Source organism: Haemorhous mexicanus, chromosome 12 (genome assembly GCF_027477595.1).
Source record: "Haemorhous mexicanus isolate bHaeMex1 chromosome 12, bHaeMex1.pri, whole genome shotgun sequence".
Classification (NCBI taxonomy): domain Eukaryota; kingdom Metazoa; phylum Chordata; class Aves; order Passeriformes; family Fringillidae; genus Haemorhous; species Haemorhous mexicanus.
In genome coordinates this window covers 11,577,782-11,596,996 of record NC_082352.1, presented here as the reverse complement: position 1 = coordinate 11,596,996, position 19,215 = coordinate 11,577,782, and the positions used below count along the sequence as shown (strand labels likewise).

The 19,215-nt window shown below is 38.6% G+C and overlaps 1 protein-coding gene across 1 annotated transcript in view; it reads left to right on the top strand.

The window, feature by feature from the left end:
- The window catches only part of TOX3 (TOX high mobility group box family member 3), a 74,355-nt gene that overhangs the window by 34,345 nt on the left and 20,795 nt on the right, over positions 1–19,215 (top strand). Inside the window, exons 2-3 of the mRNA XM_059857097.1 lie at positions 14,629–14,694; positions 18,612–18,866. Coding sequence (XP_059713080.1) covers positions 14,629–14,694; positions 18,612–18,866 — 321 coding nt within the window. The remainder of the gene's footprint in view (positions 1–14,628; positions 14,695–18,611; positions 18,867–19,215) is intronic.

The window sequence follows — 19,215 nt, the reverse complement described above, 5'->3', positions numbered from 1 at the left end:
CTCTGGAATGTCTTTTAGTTTGGTTCCCACTGCTGCTGATATAACCATTTTATTGTTACATGGCATATAACCTTTTTTTTGAAGAAGGAAATGCTATGAATCTCCTCCTTTGTTGATGATGACCATTCTAAATGTTGATGATTCTGCTCAGATGACCCAGGAACTCCTGGCGTGGGGAGTGTGTGAAATTGTCACTTTAAGATTTTGATACTAAAAAAATCTAGTAATGAAGTTGAAGGGCTGTGATATTCTCAAGCTGAACACAATTCCATGTCTTTGAAGCAGACAGGGATTACTGGGCCAGTGGCATGGGCTGTGCTTCTGAGGGGAGGAACAGACTGGAAACAGGCCTGAATTTCCCTAAATTTATGTTCATGAAGGAAAACATAGGAAGAGTGAGCATTGTAGAAATAGAATTTACAATTGAGAATGGTGAAGGGTTTATACTCCTTAGCCCCTTTTCACACAGGCATGGTGTAACAATATGCAAAAACTTTCTCCTTGTCTCAGAAGATGATATATGTCAACATATAAATATATGTTGACATGAAAATTGATAACCCTTTTATTTTTTTATGGTACTTATTTTAGCTACAGCTGATACTCCATTTACTGGAATATGGCACAAAACCAGCATCACCATCTGAATCAAATGGCACAGCCTGATTTATGCTGGCAAATAACCCTTCAGTGTTTTTCTCCTTGGGAAATACCACAGCAGGTTTCTGGTTTTTCCTAGGTAATTCTTACACAAATTATTGTTTGAATTTTGATTTGATGAGAGGTGTGAGCGTTTGGGGTGTGGTATGGACATAGAAGCAGAGGGGTTTCTTACAATCAGTGCTTTGTCTGTGAGGCTGGATAAAGGTGAGGTTACAGCCCTGAAGAGTTCCCTTGGAATCTGTCCTTGGTGGTTTGGGTGGTGCTAAGGAAGGTCCCATGTGGAAATGTGGGAAGGGTCATCCCAGTGTGTCACCCAGAACTTCCCATGGCTGTCTGTGAACTTAGATGTGGGGAACTGCTCATGAGCTGGAGAAGGAAAAACTGAGATTGCTGGGAGACAAAGGAAAGAGACCTCTTTGGTCCAGACCTCTTTACTGGAGGTCTGGAATGATGAGATTAATTTAAATTTCATATTTGCTGTTATAAACTGTCCATTTTTTCAAAATACGAAAAAATGGTGTTTATATGAAAGTGTGTGTAAAAATGCATCCTTTGAATTGTTACTAGATGCTCTCAAAGTCATACTTTACAAGGTATTACAAAATATAAATATTATTCATTAGATTTTGAACTTTTTTCTTTCTGTGTTAATCTTTATTCAAAAGTTATTTTAATCTCACTTTAATCTCTTGTTTCAGTTTCAGTTTATCTTTTCAGTTTCAGTTTATCTTTTCCTTATCTGTCTGATAAGCTGATTTTTATTATCCTGCTCTGATAATCATTGTCTTACTCTGCTTTTCCATGGGTCTTTATTCCACACTTTCTCTGCCTCCTAGTACCCAGCACTTGCATTCACACCACTTGTATATCTTTTTATTCCTCTTCAAACCATACTATGTATATTGTATTTGACAACTCACTTCTTTCATTAAAATACATTTATTGTTCTTCACCAGTTTTGAAAATACAGTTGAGCAACTTTGTTTTGATTACCAAAGGAAATCTCTTTCACTGGAAAACTGCTATAATTCCAAGGCAGATCAGGCAAGCAATTACAGGCAAAACCATTAGTGTGAGGATGGCTTTGTTTTGGGATTTTCTAAATCTAAAATCACTGGACAATTATTATCAGAAACTGTTCTAGATGCTTATGCAAATGAAGAGAAAGCAATTATTTATGATACCTTTTATTTTTAACTGACACATTAGTTATTTTTCCCACCCTTTGTCAGTATTTTCTTCTTTTGGTAGCAAAAATCTGCCAGAACATCACGTGCTTTTACCCTGTTCCTGCTTTGCATTAACACTGACACTGTGCAGCATTTCCCACTCCAGGTAGAAAAAGTGACTGAGAAACTTCATGGTAGAGCAAAATCAGCCCAGTCTGGCAGGTGGTGAGCAACCAGCTGAATGGATGTCCTGTGATTTGTTCTCTCTGTGAACAGGCAGAGCCATTTGCATGTTTTGTGCTCCCTCGCATGGCTTTGTGTCATTTCATTGGCTCACTAGAAATGAAATGGACGTGGGATTGCAGTTCTGAACCTTCACACAGCTCTGATAACCCAGAAGCACCACAATGTCTGTGTTGTAAAACATGGCTGAAGTTATTGTGTGATCCAGAATGTAATCTAGTAATGAAACAGCTGTAGCCCTGAGTGTTTGGGGAAGAAAACCCTGAATTTACAGGATTTTGTGAGAGTGCCCTGACTCCAGGACTCACTTCTAGTGCCCAGAGATTTCTGATCTCTGGGGAATTTTCCATTCTAGAAGTGGGATGGAATGGTAGGGTCCAAGATATAAAATAAAATTGAGAGAACTGCCAGGAGTTTGCAGTTAGCTGTAGCAGGCATCTGCCTGCCCGAAGCATGTGGTTAAGGTGAAAAGTATTATTTGGTTCTGTCAGAGTGGTTTCTGTATCAAAAATACTATCTTAGAGACACCCAAAGAAATGTTTTTGGTAGAGCTCAGGTCATGGCATCAGCTGACAAGGATAAAAGAGTGCTACAAGTATATAGGCTTGTGACTTGTCTGATTTGACATCCAGTTATCAGCCTGGCTTGGAATTAACAGGTATCCCTAGGAATATGTTGCATAGTTTCTAACATTTAGACAAAGAAAGTTCATGAAGAGATTACAGCTTTTATACATCTCCTGATTGTGATTACAATTCATACATCTACTCTGAATTCATGCTAAAGCTACATCTGATCATTTTAAATTCAACTAAGAAGTGTTCAACTTCTTGCACATCTTTGATATGAATAGCATAAGACTGAATTATCTCAGTCCACTAAAGTAGGAGAATATATTCAGAGTATGAGTTGTGAGCTGTGGAACAGCTTGGCAGCAGAAATGCCACTAGGATCTGGTGTCTCTCATACTTCAAGAAAAGAAATGCAAGAATTTGCATGTATCAAAGCTTGTGCTTGCTTACATCAAGACATGAAGGGTAGGACTTGACTGTTCAAGCGAGCTTTTATTACCAATTTTAGTTTTATATTTAAAGATTTTGGGTTTTCTATGGCATCTGAAAATTATGGGAAGGAATTACTGGTGTGCTTTTTAATATGCACCAAATTCTAACACTAATTCCTCATTAGTATTTTGACACACCAATGCTGAAGATCACCTGAAGACTTGAGAGCTTGGTTTTGTGGTGGTGCCAGGTGTGTCCAGCCCTGCATGTGTGAGATGCTTTATAGAGAATCTCCATATTTTAACATCTGGATTTTACTAATGTAAAGGTTTGACTGAAACTTTATTCATTTCATTTGTCATAAATGAAATTTGCTGTGTACCCTTTGTGTGTCCTTAACTCTCAGCTGAACCCCAGGGGGGTGCAATCAATATCAGAAGTAATTTCTGTGCCCACTTTCAAGAAGAAACACAGTGACCCAATTAAGTGAAGGAAATTCTACACTGTAGTAATGGATGAAAATGCAATTAAAGTAGGTTACTCACCTACAAAATAAAGTTTCTGCTGCCCAAAATGTTGCCTTTAGGTTGGAATGAAACAGTGGGAAGCTAAAGATAGATAAATTAAGCCTGATTAGTCTCTGTGGCATAAATTAGGAATACAAACCACCATGAGGGATTTTTCCACTCTTAAATTTAATTCTCCTGTACTGTTATTTCAGAGCATTGCATCCAATTCCATCTTGAATGTTTAAATAAAATCAGGTGCTGCTGAAGACTCTCCAGAGGCCTCCCTGCTGTGGGACTTGTAATGATGCCCAGCTAAAAATAGTGGAGAAATCCTTCAGGTTTCAGGTTGATGTGAAATAAAGGAACAGGAGGAAGTGATATGTCATGTGCCTGTTTACAAAATCTGAGATCTGTGTTGCACTAACACATGTAAAATGTCATCACCTGAGGAACATTTGAGGGTGACTGGCACCAGACCTTGTGCTGGGGTTGGGGCATTTCTGAGTGGCTCTCCTCAGTTTCTCCTTGGAGTATGTGTTAATAAGAGCAGGTACATCCCACAGCCTGGCTTTGCAAGGCTTGCTTTGTACAGCCTTGCACGTGGTGAAGTAGAGTTAATGGAGACCTTAAAAAAATGTTATTTATCTATTTGGTTATGATTAGTGCTTCTAAAGTGGAAAGTATTTAATTTCATTAAAAAATGCAGGAACTCATGGTATCAACGTGTCTGAGAGTTGAGATATTTAGGATTTTATGCATGTACTGATTTTAGACTGAAAGTATCTTGACTGATCCTCCGTTATGATTATTATAAAATGTCTACATCTGCTTCACCCTTTCTCTATCAATTTTACATTTAAAACTTGATATGATTTGCTAGTGTAGTAGAGCTGATTCACAGTCTAGAATGGAATTTAAAATTTTCACTGAAGTGAGTGAAATTTGATATAAGATTGTAAGAAAAGCTACTTACAGCCCCAATTGCAGTATAATCACATCACTTTAAATTTGTGTGCAAAAATGTTACAGTAATCTTGAATGTAGTGATGTAAAAGTATTTCTTGGGATCCTAAGTATAAAATGCTGTCATTATGCTAAGAAATGCTTAGGTTCAATGCTTAGACAGTTTATATAAAATAATAGGAATGATTAACAGCTTGATTGTATGAATTTAATGCCTCAAAGAGGGAAGTGAAACAGAAATGTTCATATGGCAAAAGCAGTCCTGTGTTTATGCTTTTACCTCCTGAAAGAGGCCCAGCCAAACAAAGCTCCCTGTAAGAATGTCCCTTGCAGCAGTTGAACTGCTGGGGGTGAAGCTGTGCTCAGAGGTGTGGGAGGGGAGTTGAAGAAGGGCTCTTGATGATGTCCTTGGTGCCTTGGGGCTGCTCCCTCAGGACCTTGCTGGCTCTCAGGTCCTGGGGAGGATGGGGGACTCCTGTCCCTGAGCTGGGCGTGAGGCAGTGGCTGCAGCCATGGCACCAGGGCTCCACAGCACCAGGGTTCCACATCACATGTGCTCCTGTCCCATCCTCTGTGGGACCACATAGGTGGGGCAGCCCCAGCATGAGGTCCACAGACTTGGTGTGGGTCCTTTTTTAAAATTATTTTGTGGGTGTGTTGGAGGCCATTCTGAGGAGCTGTCCATCTTGCTTTGGTAAATGTCATGGAGCAAAGAGCCATTTCCATCTTCTCCCAGGACCATGGAAAAGCTCAGTTGTGCTTTAGCCTTGTGTCACTCTTCAGAGCAGCTGTGTAAAAAGAGCATATTGTAACTGCCATATGTCCTCAGATGTCATCAGAAATGAAATCTTCTGTAGAATTTCAGCTGTTCACAGTGATGTAAAATACATACATCACATGGGTGACGTGGAAACTGCATGTGTGAGAAGTCTTTTGCTCATGTGGAATCAAAATTGCCACAAAGTTGTAGAAAAATACATACAAACAGGAGCAATATAAGTCAGTTCTTTTTGCATTTTAGCAATATTTCCCTTCCATGACATTTGTGCCTAATCTGGTTTATTGTAGCAACAAGTATGTGCTCATGAAAGTGGTTGGGAAAATAATTTTGTAGTTCATCACTGCAAACACATCTAGGTTAGAAAGCCAAGCAAGAAAACACATTCTTTAAATTCTTTAAATATTAATATATTTTTAAACAAAGATTTAAACTACAGTGGCCTCTCTTTGGCTTTATAACTGAATATCCTAACATCTGGTATCTTTCTGTGTTTCAAGCTTCAGGCAACAACAGGGTGTGATAACAGGGAATGTACATCAGGACTATGGGAATTAACATCTGTAGATCTTGTAAGGTCTTTTTAATGTGAAACCCAGTGGGTTGGTCTCAGTTTGATATTTGTATTACCCTTGTACAGAGGAGAAGTAGTCTCAGCATATGTAGGAAGACACAGAGGTATACCCAGAATCTGTTTGAGTCTCCATTCCATTACCTTTGAATGCACAGCTGCACAGACTGTGGACAGACTTTCTTGTCTACAGAGAGTCAAAATAGGAAATTGAAACTCTTTGAACAGCAGAATTGTTGGTATGTTTGTCTTGGAGAACACTATCAAGATTCAGACTAATTTTATAACACCTAAATCTTATATAAGTATCAGGACCAGGACTGGTCTTTAAACCTTTTTGAAATATGCATCCATTGAAATATGGAATAAGTAGCATTAAAAGTCTGGCATATATTGAATTGCCTTGACTGTCAGCCAGCAGAATAATACTGTGCATATTCATACAAAGTTACTTCTTGCATATAAAAACATTTATAGAATGTGTCCTTCTTAAGAGATCTGAAAATGTCTAATGTGAGACCATTCAATATTCCTTTCTCTACTGTTCCTAAGACTCCTTCAGTATCACACTTTGCAAAATATTATTCAGTTGCAGCTTTTGGCTGTGGAATTCACTGAAGGAGTTCATATTAAAGCGTTTGGCTGGAATCACAGAGATTAAGTCAGTGCTTTTTATTCTTATTGTCAAAGTTTTTATTTGCTGGCTGAAATCTTTTAAAGTAACTTCAAATGTTTCCATTCTAATTGCTTTCCAAAAATTTTAAATGTGTACTATCTGCAAACAGTGTGTCTGATGGATATTGAGACTATATAAAAAAATATAAATGTCTGTTTTTCTTTCTGATCTTACTCAAGTATTTTATCCCACTGAGAATTTTTTTGGCTCTAAGCACAGTTAGAGAATGTATATGTGTACATATATATAAAGGCATAGCCTCACTTATATAAGGATATATATAATAATTAGTGTGGCAGATGTTTGAGACTCAAAAATGGGAATCTAAATGGTCCCCTGAATTAAAAGCTTTAAGATTTTAAATATCAAAAGACCATCACATGTATGATTCTACACATATTTATGAACAGATTTAATAATTAATGAAACACTAATGAGATTACTCATTTGCCTAAAATTCTGGAGAATGTGACAGCAAAGATGGGTATTTCTTACTTTAAACTTTTGTGCTCCTTTCTGTTGGCTTGTTGATCGTCAGTGATGTGGTTGTAAGCAAATGCAGCTTTCTGGCATGAAATCCCCTATAGGAGCTCCTGTGGTTCTCTACAGAGCCTGCATCCCCTCCAGGTCATTGCAGGATCCTGATATGGTGTGTGGAGAATCCTGATGGGGAAGAAATGGAGAGAAATAACTGCTGTGCAGCAGGTTCTGGTGGCCAAAGTCACCAAGGATGACACTTCCTGGGTGGCTCTTCACAAGTCCATGGAGACATGAACTAGCAGATTTCTAGGCAGAACCCAGCAGGAAATTAACCCTCTTCCAGAAGACATGAACTACTGAAAACACTCTAATCTGTCTCAGAAAGCAGATTGCTACTGTACTATTCTATAAAAATAACTAAACTTAAATTTGTTCTAAAATTATGAACAGAAAGTCCCAGGTATAAACTTGGCATCTCTAGTACATGTTACCTAGTGGTCCAGTATGTCATGAAAGTGCTCCAGAATGGTGTCTCTTGCTGACAGAAGCACTGTCCCTACCCCAGTTTGCTCTTAGATGAGCTGGGATACCTTTTGTGCTTGCTGACGTGCTCAGAGGCTGTCCCAAATGTCTTCTGCCTGCATCTGGTCCAATTCTCCATCTCCTTCATGCTCAGTGTCTCTACCCATAACCTCCTAGAGCTGCCTGTTGTCTGTGGTGAATCGCTGGCATCCTGCCAGAGGAGTGAGTCCCAAAATTTCTCTGGGTACTGATGTAGTGTCAAAATCCAGGCTACCATTTTGCATTCATCCTGAGGTAAAATTTCTTCTTCATTTGCAAGGGTTAAAGCAATGCTTCATTCACTTACAATGATAAGAATACCTAACAACGTTGCTGGTGTGGCACCTCTCAACATTCTGCCTCATTTTTTCTAGCAGCAAAATCAAAATGGAATACTTGTATTTTATTAAATAATATGGATACCATCTACTGCTTCTGAAGTATTGAAACTTCTATGAACAACTTGCTGAAAAGAACTCCCTGCTCTCCTATGAGCACATAATAACTTGGGAGTAAAGCCTCTACAGAGATTAGCTGGATATCCATCTAGAACAGAAAGGATTGGAGAATTCTTGTAGGGTTTTTTTTATGTCCATTGAGAAAATAAATTGTGTTGTCTGATGAAAACACCCCCAGTATTTAATTTAATACATCTGGTGAGGACACTGCTGTTTGTAGATGGTGATAGTTAATACTATTAAAAAAAAAATAAAAAGAAAAAGTCCCCTGTCCCAGCCCTCCTCCCACTCCTCCTACTTCTGCCAGAATAATTTTAGTGTATATTGTTTTGTTTGGAATAATCAGGCTGAAGTAGCATTAGTCCAGCTTCTCATCTTTTAATTACAGACAGTTTATTGTCTATGCTGTCCCACTTTCTGCATGGTTCCCCACCAGCCAGCTAGACTTAGCAATCTCCATTAATTTAATTTGGCATTTCATTCAATCAGACAGGCTGTGAACATGATGAATTTTTTTTTTTTAAATAACACAATGCTCATTCTTAATTGATGTCCTTATCAGACATTGTATTTGCCAGAGCTGTAATTATTGGTCAGGCAGCAAAATCAAATCTGCCCAAATGCAGTGAAGATGTTCTCCAGTGAAATTATTAAGATACAGTACTTAGACCTGCAAAGTAATTTAGTTTTGGTCTGTAATTACATCTTTTGGGATTGTTATCTTTCATTTTACTCATAAGGGTAGTGTAACCTCAGAGGAATAAATTTGCCAAATATGAAGATAAAACTGAGATTCTTGCCATAATATATATTTGTCCTAGTTGATATTTGAAAATCACAAGTATGCTCACACCATAAAAGAATCATTTCATTAATGGCTATATTTTAAAAAATATGGGTTTTAATTTTACTGCAGAAATACTGTAAATGTGATCATTTGAGGGTGCCATTTTCCATAAGCAGTAAATTGGCATCAGAAATAATAGAATTTGGATGTGTAACTGCCTAAAATACATACACAAGAGGACATGTAGTGCTGTGACAGAGCTGGTTTAGAGCTTGTTCTACTGACAGTGAGAATTTTTAATAGAAATACTATCCTGACAAACTTTAAATGTCTATTTTGACTAGTTATTAACTAATAATGATGAAAGGACTGCTGGTGTCATGATAATTAAGTCCGAATTAGGTTTTCCAGTAAGAGTTGGGATAAGGTTTTCTTTATTTAAAAAAAAAATGGCAGTAGGGAGTGGGTTCTGTCATAACTATACATTTTTTAATTTATTCTCAGATATATGATATGTAGTCTTTCTTCGGGTATAGAATTGCAGTCATTCCCTTTAAGCAAAATTTAAGTTGATGGATTAACTATGAGTAGATGATGAAATGTGTTTTATTCCTGTTCTGGATATATTTTAAGTTTTTCATTTGGGACTTTATTCATGTTTCATGGTTTTGTTGTTATCCTGTGCTGGAATAATAATCTTTCCAATGGTGGTTCTTCCTTGAGGTTGCACTATTAAACATCAGTATTGTTAAAATAATTATTTGGCATATTTAACAAAATTGCCTGCTGAATTAAATTTTCTTTTTTGAGTGTAAAAGTATTATTATTTAAATATTCAATTTTGTTCTGTTGAGATGCTCACATAAAAGTCTGTCCTTTATGTGTGGTTTTACATAGCTTGTGCATTTCTGTATTTGACTTCTTGAGCAAATGAATAGTTGGATATGAGTTCTAACATTTTTCAGATTAGAATTGCACCACAAGTCAGTTGATTTAAAGACAGGTTCTTAAAAATACTAATGACTGAACAGTGTAAGTAAAATGATTTCTCCATGAAAATCAGTAGCAAAATTCTGATTAACTTTTATAAGTTCAAAATTTTACTCTTTGTGTCCATAATAGTAACAGCTTCCAATGTTATTGAATCTGTTGAAAATTATTATAGTTTTGTGGTGTGAAGTTCACTTTTGTCTGTTTTATCTCTTGCTATGATGAGTCAATCACAGTTGCCAAGGAGCCCAGAGAGTGGCCACAATTCAACATTTGAGATTTTCTGAAGACTTTTTTAGTTGGAATTCAGACTCAGGGGACATTTAGTCACTGATTTTTATCCCAGGCTGCCAAGGGTTTTCTGTGGCATTCATCGTATCAGAATTCTGCCTTAAAACAACTGCTCATTAGTCTCAGTTTCATAACCAACCAATTTTTAAGCTCTGGTGAGTACAAAGGGTAGTTTGAAAACCCAGATACCATTGTGCTGTGCCAGTTCCAAGTGCCTTGTCCCTTGATTACAAACAAATAGCCTGACATTTGGCTCCAGAGGTTTGGTCTAAGAACACCACTTGGTAGAAGAGTGGCAGTGATACAGTTTTTATATCCCAGTGCTGGGCAGGAGTTGATTTGGGCTTCATTAGGGCATGTGGTGAGGAAGGAGAGGTGTGAATTTCCCCCTTGCATTACAAACATAGAGCCTTGCTGGAGAAGCTGAGTAAGACCAGGTGTTTGGCTTCAGGTCTGGCAGTCAAAGAGAGGGGAAGAGCCTCAACCAGCTATTTTAGAATGAATGAGTTTTCTGGACGTGCTTTATACAAAGTGAAAGTAAACCAGGCATCCAGTCTCATTCCAGTCCTCCTGTCTGTCCAGAGGGATTTCAGCAGTGCCAAGATTCAGGTGCCCTTCCAAAATACAAGAGCAGGGGACTGAACTGTTGTAGTTTTAATGCAGTGATTTGCATGAAGTATGGAAGCTGTGATTCACAGCAAGTTCAGAAGAGGCTTTGTTTGTGTGCAGTTCATTTCCTGAAATGGGCAGCTGCCTGTGGTTTCCATGGGTTGGTGGTGGCAGTCAGCTGGGTACTCCCACTTAATGTGTTCGTCAAAACTGAAGAGAGAGTCTGAACTGAAATCAAATGAAAAAAATGGTAATGCAATGGTGGGAATTGCCAAAGGAAGCTGGAGACATTTTACTCTTTTCTAGTTACAGAGCAAGGGAGCTCTGAGTTCTTCAGATAAAAAAGTTTAACAAAAACCTTGCTAATGGCTCTGGCAAAGTTCTTTGCAAAGCATCCCAGCTCCATCCCAAACCAGAGACAGCTGGACTGGGTGCTGCATCTTACTCCTCATCTGTCCCAGGGACACCCAACAGGTGGGAGCCTCTGGAGTCTGCCTGGGCAAATTAAAGGGGAGACCCAAATTGCTGGATCTCCCCTTTCATTTGGATCCCTGCTGGCAACCATAGCAATTCTCTGAGTGTTCATGAGGGCTCAGAGCAAGGGATCCCTAAGAAAATAAACAGAGAAAAATATTGTCTGCAATAAGAGTGTTTTCCCAAAAAAAATATTTTACTAAAATAGGCAAGAACCCGTTGTTCTATTTAGAATGATTTATAACTGTTCCCAGCTGATCACAAAGTGTTTCTAAATTAAAAGCCATTAATTATAGCCTTATATAGATACAAAGATATGCAAGAAGTGCTTTGTAATTCCAGCTCTGCACTTCAGGTGAGAGCTTTTTAAATTACTTGGACCATTGGAGCCACCTGCTTGACTAAATGCTGAGGGCCCTGTGTTTCAGTACTCATCAGTGCATTGCAGTGTTAACATTGTTACTGATTTTTCTTATTTCTCCAGGGCAAATACTAATTAATGGATACAATTCACAGCTGATTAGCTGTAGTTTCTTCAGTAATTACATTCGCAGACTAACTGTTCAGAAGAGGATTTCTAACCCAGTTCTTATTTCACTCTAAGCTTAATTTGTTTTTTGAATTGTTTAGGTCCTTAAGATAATAACCATTTTATTTTCTTTTGTTGTTATAGGTACCATTTGATAATATGGAAGTTTAATCTTAGAAATACTCACTGATAATTGTTATGTGCCTTCAATGGATTTCTAGTTCAGAGACAAAAAATAAATGTGAAGAATACTAGTTGTGATCCATACTAACAAAAGCTGAAATATTCCAGTTTCTGACATCATTGCCTGAGTCATACACAATGGAGTCTTAAATATTATAGCCTAAGAACAGAATAACTTGAAGGATATGTACCTGCAACTTTTAGCTTTGACATTTTTTGTTACATCATTTGCTTCCACGGCCTGAATAAAATGGAAAATTAAATTGTCACTCTCCCCCTTTGTTTTACTTTAATAAAACAAAAAAGAAGAAAAACCACCCTGGCAATCAGAAAGCAGTACTTGTGCTGTGAGCAATATATGTCCATCAAAACAATGTAGAATTTTACTCTTCAAGGAAAAAATCAGCCACTTTTCTGTTTTGAGGCACTGGAGCCCTTAGGATGCTAAGGCCATTAAAATAGGGTAGGGTTTGCCCCCACTTATTCATCCAGTGTTAGAGTAATGCTTGCTAATGTACCTTTGCCCTTAGGTATCCTTTGAAAACTTGATTTCTTTTTTTTCTTTTCTTTTTTTTTTTTTTTTTTTGTTACTGTAGAAAGAACAGCTCTATTTGAGCCATTTGAGTTTTTCCTGTAAATCATTCTTAGTTTGCCACGAAGTGACATGAGGAATTCAGCACTGTTGAGCTGAGGCAGTGTCTTTGTGCAGCAAATCCACACACACATCCCTATGTGCCAAAACAGTCATTTGAATGTGCAATTTTACTTGAATTTTTTAATCTCCAAACATGGGTGACATCTGGGCTTTTAAAAAATGGATGACATTATTTGAGTATCTGCATAGCTGGGGATAACAGAGTTCTAATAGCTATGAGGCAGCCTACATATTGTGCTAAGGCCTCTGTTGCTTAACATGTGTTATAGGTTGAAAGATTCAGAATGATAAGTACACAAATGGAATTTGTTACTCGAGAATGAGGGATCTCATCTTGTATTCCTTCCCTCCCTATGAGTGTCTCCTAATTTGGTTGATGTCCTGTTTAGTCAATCTGTCAATTCATCAGGTACACAAGGCTCCAAATCTTTTCCTTTTTTTTTTCTTTTTAAATCTCCTTTTAACTTCATCTTATTGCCAGAAGTGAATGTTTGAATTTTCAGGGAAAGAGCCTTTCTTGAAAGGATCACTGGTCCTTCCAGTGAGAAACTGGAGAGTCTGAAACATTTCACTGCTAAAAGCAGTCAGGCACCAAGTGCAGCTGTAGCAAACTGAGCTGAAGCAAAGTGGTTTTCCTTTCAGGACAGGTTCAGCTGCTCTGGAAGCACAGCAGAGTTTCTTGCTTGGAAAGAACAAGCTGTGCAAGTGCATGGTCCCCATCCCCACACACTGGTTGCAGAGCTTGTGCTGCTGTTGGGAGTGTTTGCTGTTGTGGGGCTGAGGACGGGCGTGCAGGTCCACCAAGTTCAGGCAAGATAAGATAAAACAAAGCCTTCCTAAAAATATTTGTTGTATTAAACTAGAAAATGGGAGTTAGGGGAGGAATTGTCAGTGTGGCTTGAGCAGTGATGTGGCAGGGACAGCACGGGGGCTTTTCCTTCCCTCAGCACTCTGCCCTGCCCTGTGCTCTGTGCCTGGCAGGGGCAAGGTGCTCATGTGAAATGTTTTACTGTGGGTGCCTGACATGCCTGGTGTCTGTCCCTTGAAGCAAGGACTCTGGATGCCTCCCTCCTCTGGGAACATGTGCAGGACTGGTTACCAGCCTAGATGCCTTTGGAAGTGCTGTTCAGGGGCATAAGGCACAGTATTGTGCTGATAATTCTCTTTCTTGTCTGTGTTCAGTCTGTAGAAGTAAAAGTACCTGTCTTCCTCAACAAATGTTCATACTGGAGAGCTTGGAGGGAATGACTGGCATCAGAGGAAATCCCTTGTGATCACTGGCACAATGAGAGCTGCTCCTCAGTGGGAGCAAGGGGCACTGGGCACATCTTGGGGTCTCAGTGTCAGGCAGTTTCTCTGATCTGCAAAATGTTCTGGTGTTAATGTTCACTGGGAGAGTGGGGGCTCCACTGCAGTGAAAGATAAACAAAGGGGGATTGTTTGGCTTTTCAGTTTTGTGGAAAGAATGGGACTTGAGGAACAGCATTGCAGATTCTCATTCTTCCCCTTACTGGCCTTCAGCTCTTTGGAGCCAGGTCTACCTGGAGTAGGAATACAGCAGCTCCTTCTGGCTGCAGCAATCCTCTGGGTCAGGATCACTGCCAGAAATGTTATAATGTGCATCAGAAAGTGTGCAGTAGAGTAGAATGTCTGTCCTGGGGGGTCTCTTCCTAACAGATTCTTAATTTCCAAAGCCACCTTTAGGTCTCTGAGGTGGCTTTACTGCATGGGCAAAAAAAGTTGGAGAGATACACATGAATATCTTCCTTGTAAAGACTGGGGGATGCAGAGAATGTATAAAAATAACAATAATAATAATAATAATAATAATAATAATAATAATAATAATAATAATGATGTTGTTGAATCCAATTGAATTCTGACTTCAAAGAACATCTGCAAATACTTTTTATCTGTTTGTTGTTTTGGTTTTGTTGTTCTTGTTTTCTTCCTCCAGCCTTTTCTATGCCAGTGATGGGGTTAAGAAAAATTTATCATGGCATACAGTAAATCAAAATATTTATTTTTCTTTCAGTTTGGAAACAATAACAACTACATGAACATGGCAGAGGCAAATAATGCATTTCTTGCTGCAAATGAGGTAGATGTTTTTATTTTTTATCTATGCTCATATTCTGCTGTTTGTGGTGATAATTTAACAGACTTTGAATGGATGAAGAGTGAAGTGCTGAATTTCTGTGTGTTTTATGGAGCACAAAATAAAGACTTTAATGAGAAAGAAAATAACCTGACAGCTCTCCATTACTAGTCAATTTAGCTGTCCATAAGGCTGTTACTTACATAGCATGTCAATAGAAACAAATCTGCTTTATGTATGGAAAAAAATTATGAACAGAAGGAAACAAATAAAAGGCACAGTAGGTGTACACTTTGAAAGCAAGCTTAGTAATAGTCATTACTAGCTAATGTTCTAATTTTTGTTATAGATACAAATGGTTTAATTTGGGTTCTCAATACTCCTACGAGATAGAAATGCAAAGCCAGCCCCGTTGCCTGAAGTGTGTGTGCTACATCAAGGAATCTTTTGAATCCAGGGTCCACAACAAAGCCTGAGGCTGGGCTGGTGGAGGCTGGCTGGGTTGTGGAGATGATGTATTTGATCACTGCCTTTGAGAATGGGAACAGGAGGAAGTGTGGGAGCTCCAGGCTCCATGTACCTGCTAGGTGGGGCCACCCTATAACCAGTGAAAAGACATCAACACACTAATCCTGACCCCAAGCCCAGACAGGAACTGCCTTTGCTCATCCTCAAAACCCAAGCTCTTACTCTGTGCACTGTCTAGCATGTGCACAGCTATATGGAGAACAAGAAGTGTTTAGAGGGTGTGTGTCAAAAAGGATCTCCCAACATGAGGAAAGGGTAGAAAACCAGGCAGCCCTGATTTTTGTGTTGTCAGTGGGGCTCAGTCACAGGTATTCCTGTGCACTTCTAAAACAGTGACCTCAGAGAAAACAGGCAGAAAGGGGTAACAGTAAATATGAAGGTTAGAATTAAGGGTAGGATTTTATGAATCATTTATACAATGGTCACCATTTCTTTTTACCCAGCAAGACTGCTTAGATAAGGGAATATTATTTGGCACTAGCTCCAGTGTTATTTGTGATAATGAACACAAACCCCATCTGTAATGACAACATGATGTTTCTTTCTGTAGAATTTCTTTCCTACATTTGAATCAAACATTGATGAAAGCTCTGCTGCCAGCAGCTGTTCAGAGACAATTTAATTCCAGCTGTGATAATTCACCGTGTCAGACATTGGCTGTTATATGTTGATACAACAGTTCTCCAGATTTGCATTTTTATCAAAAGGAACAAATGTTTTGAACATTTCAGTACAGATGGCATTTAACCATGCACACAGGTTTTTGTTTGGTTTTTTATTTTAATATATGTGTAAGATATAAATATTTGAAAAGTTAATAACTTTAAAAAATGTGATTGGTAAGATAAATCTCACAAATGTTATACCATCTTTTGGTCATAACATCACCTTTCTGCAGTCCCAAACTGCATACTATTCAGGCTCTTTTTACAGACTGAATAGCCCAGTGATTTCAATTTAAGGCTACTTCACTAAGGGGCTTGCTTTCTTCTTAGATTACATCTATTTTATTCTCAGTTTTATGCCTGTTATATGGGGTTTTTTTTGGGTTTTTTTTGGTTTTTTTAAGATATATACATATTTGGATAAATTACACACTCAGAATTAAATTCAGATTTTAAAATGTTAAGACATTTATCAATTTACTCTCCCATTTGTAGCTATAAGTATTAAGATGAATGCTACCTTTCTAAGTAAAAGAATGTATTATTATCTAGCTGTGTTATATAGTTCTGCAGCTGTCCTGGAATTATTCTTTTAGATGGGGAAAAAAGATTCAGTTCTTATAATAACTAATATCACATAAATATGTCAAGTAAAGAGAGGTTCAAATGTACCATAATAATACTGATTTCACTGAACCCTTTTGCTTGAACAAGGAATAAAAATATGATTAAGTGTTACTGTTCGTATTAAAGCGTGAACCTTACTTTGCAATTACTGCATTACAATGTATTTAATTATAGTGGTTTTGCATTAACATGAATGTAGCTTTCTCAGTATTATTTTGGGCCTGAGCACTGCTGAGCTAGAATCCCATTTTATTTCTGTAAATAATGCCTTAAGAGTGTAATCTTAGAGCACATTCAGGCTTAGAAGCCACACATTTGCTTTATGCTTTCTGTCTCTATGTCACGATTACTAAGACTCATTTTAAAGCACCTTAAATATTTATTGAAATAATATTTCAAGTGTTAATTACAGTGGTAATGAAAACAGCCAAATGCCACATATCAAGACTGAGTGTTTATCCGTATTGTTAATGTGATATGTTAGATTTCATTAAGCAGTAATGGGGTAGCAAATGAGTCACAAATTACAGTTGCATCTGTTACTAGACCACATTAGTGCCAAAATAACTGCAAATGCAGCCATAGGGTTATGTTCATTAGCCAACCACTTCTCCTGGCCAATCCATCCTTTGTGTTTGTGAACCACGGGGTCCTTGAGAAGAAAAATTCACACCTTTTGTAATATAGCAGTGGGGAAGTCAAACATCTCCCTGATCCAGGCCCAGCCTTCACATCCAGAACTGAGTTACAGCCTTGCAGTTGGAGGAGATGGGCACAGTCTCAGCAGACTCTGATGGTGCTGCAGACTGCAGCAATCTGGGACCCCATCATTTCTGGTGTGAGACCAATAATGACAGCTGACAGGTTCTATATGCAAGCAAAGGTTTTTCTTGTGTTTCAGTTTCCATCTTCTCTCAAGCGGTTATTAATTTATATCATCATTAACAGTTTGAAGGATGACAATTTGCAGCAGTTAATGAGATCTTTCACTGAACTTATCATTTTTAAATTAACTGGCATTAAGTCACTCTTTGAAACAATGTAATTAATACATAAAACAATTCTCCCTTCTGCCCCAACCTGAATCCTGAACTAATGCAAACAAACAAATCCCAGAGCAGCCTTGCATGTCCAGAACAAGACAAGAGTGCCTATTTTAGGATTGCCAACTGCCCAATTTGATCAAGGCGGTCCTGATTTGGGTACATTTAAAATGGCCTAATTTCAAGCACTGAATTTCTATTATTGAGTAGCAGTGGACCTGAAATAATACATGGAAGTTCATTTAACTCTCAAAAAATTTGAATAAGCGTAACTCATTTGTCTCCCAAATAAAAGTCAGCAACGTTGAAGCCAGATACAGACTCTGAATAAAGATTATCTTTGACAGACGCATGCACACGTACAAACATGCACAAACCCTGAAGATAACTGGCAGTAAATGTTTTGCTCAAGGCATCTTAACAGGTGTTTAGTTCATAACAAACCTACTGTTCAAACAAAGCTGGCTTGCTTCAGAAAGCACTGGAAGCTGCTGTAATCACCCTCACGCTTTCATACGTCTCTCCTCCAAATTGCAACCTGTGTTTAAAAGGCTTCCCTGTATTTTGGGGATGGAAAAGAAACAAAGAATGGTCATATTTCATGTTTGTTAGCGGATAAAAGCAAACAAAAGATGTAAAATGGTCAGTGCTGGATTCCTGTTGTGTGTGTGCTACGAAATTGTCAGTGTTTTATGAAGCGTGAGAGTAATGTAAGCTGTTTGTGCTATTTTACTAACATATCAATAAAGGGGCAGTTTGTTATTCAGCCAAATCCAATGGAGCTGATATTCGGACTAACAACAGACAGATGTTGCTAATTAAGTACACATTAAAAAACTGTTAATACTGATACTCCACTTAAGCCATATGATAATGAGACTTAAATCTTTAATCAGAATGATCCACAGAGCCATTCAGCATAAGAAACTTTAAAATTTTGTTGATTATTATAGATTTTGCTTTTGAGAAAAAATTAAGATTTGGATGTGGAGGTGTGGAGGTGACTGCTGAGCCCTGTGTGCCCTAACACTGTTTGCCTTGTCCTGTGCTTTTCCAGCAGACCTTCCATACGCCGAGCCTTGGGGACGAGGAGTTTGAAATCCCACCCATAACCCCCCCGCCCGAGTCAGACCCCTCACTGGGCATGGCAGATATACTGCTCCCCTTTCAGGGCCTTGGTGACCAGCTGCCTGCACAGGGAAATGAATTTACGCCTCAGTTTCCCCCCCAGAGCTTGGATCTTCCCTCCATCACAATATCCCGGAATCTGGTGGAGCAGGACGGCGTCATCCACAGCAATGGACTGCATTTGGTAGGTCTGGTTCTTTGTGTGCTCCCGTTGCCTGATGGTGTCTGTCACATGTAGGTCTGTGCCACCTCTCAGTTTTCACTGACCCCTCAGAAGATCTGTGTGTTTTCTGGGTGCCTGACCAAGGTTTTGCCAGTGTTCTGTATCATGTTACAGGCGTGTTCTGGATGAACCATGACACACGTGCTGTTACACAGCAAACAATGATTACTCAGCTATTACTCAGCTCCCTAAGGCAGTTGCCAAACGGTTAAGGGTTAAATACTGGTGGTTTCAGCAAGATAAACATCTTTGTTACTGTACAGTGCAGTGCTGGTTTGTGAACAGATCTCTTGTGAAGAAGCAGTCAGGC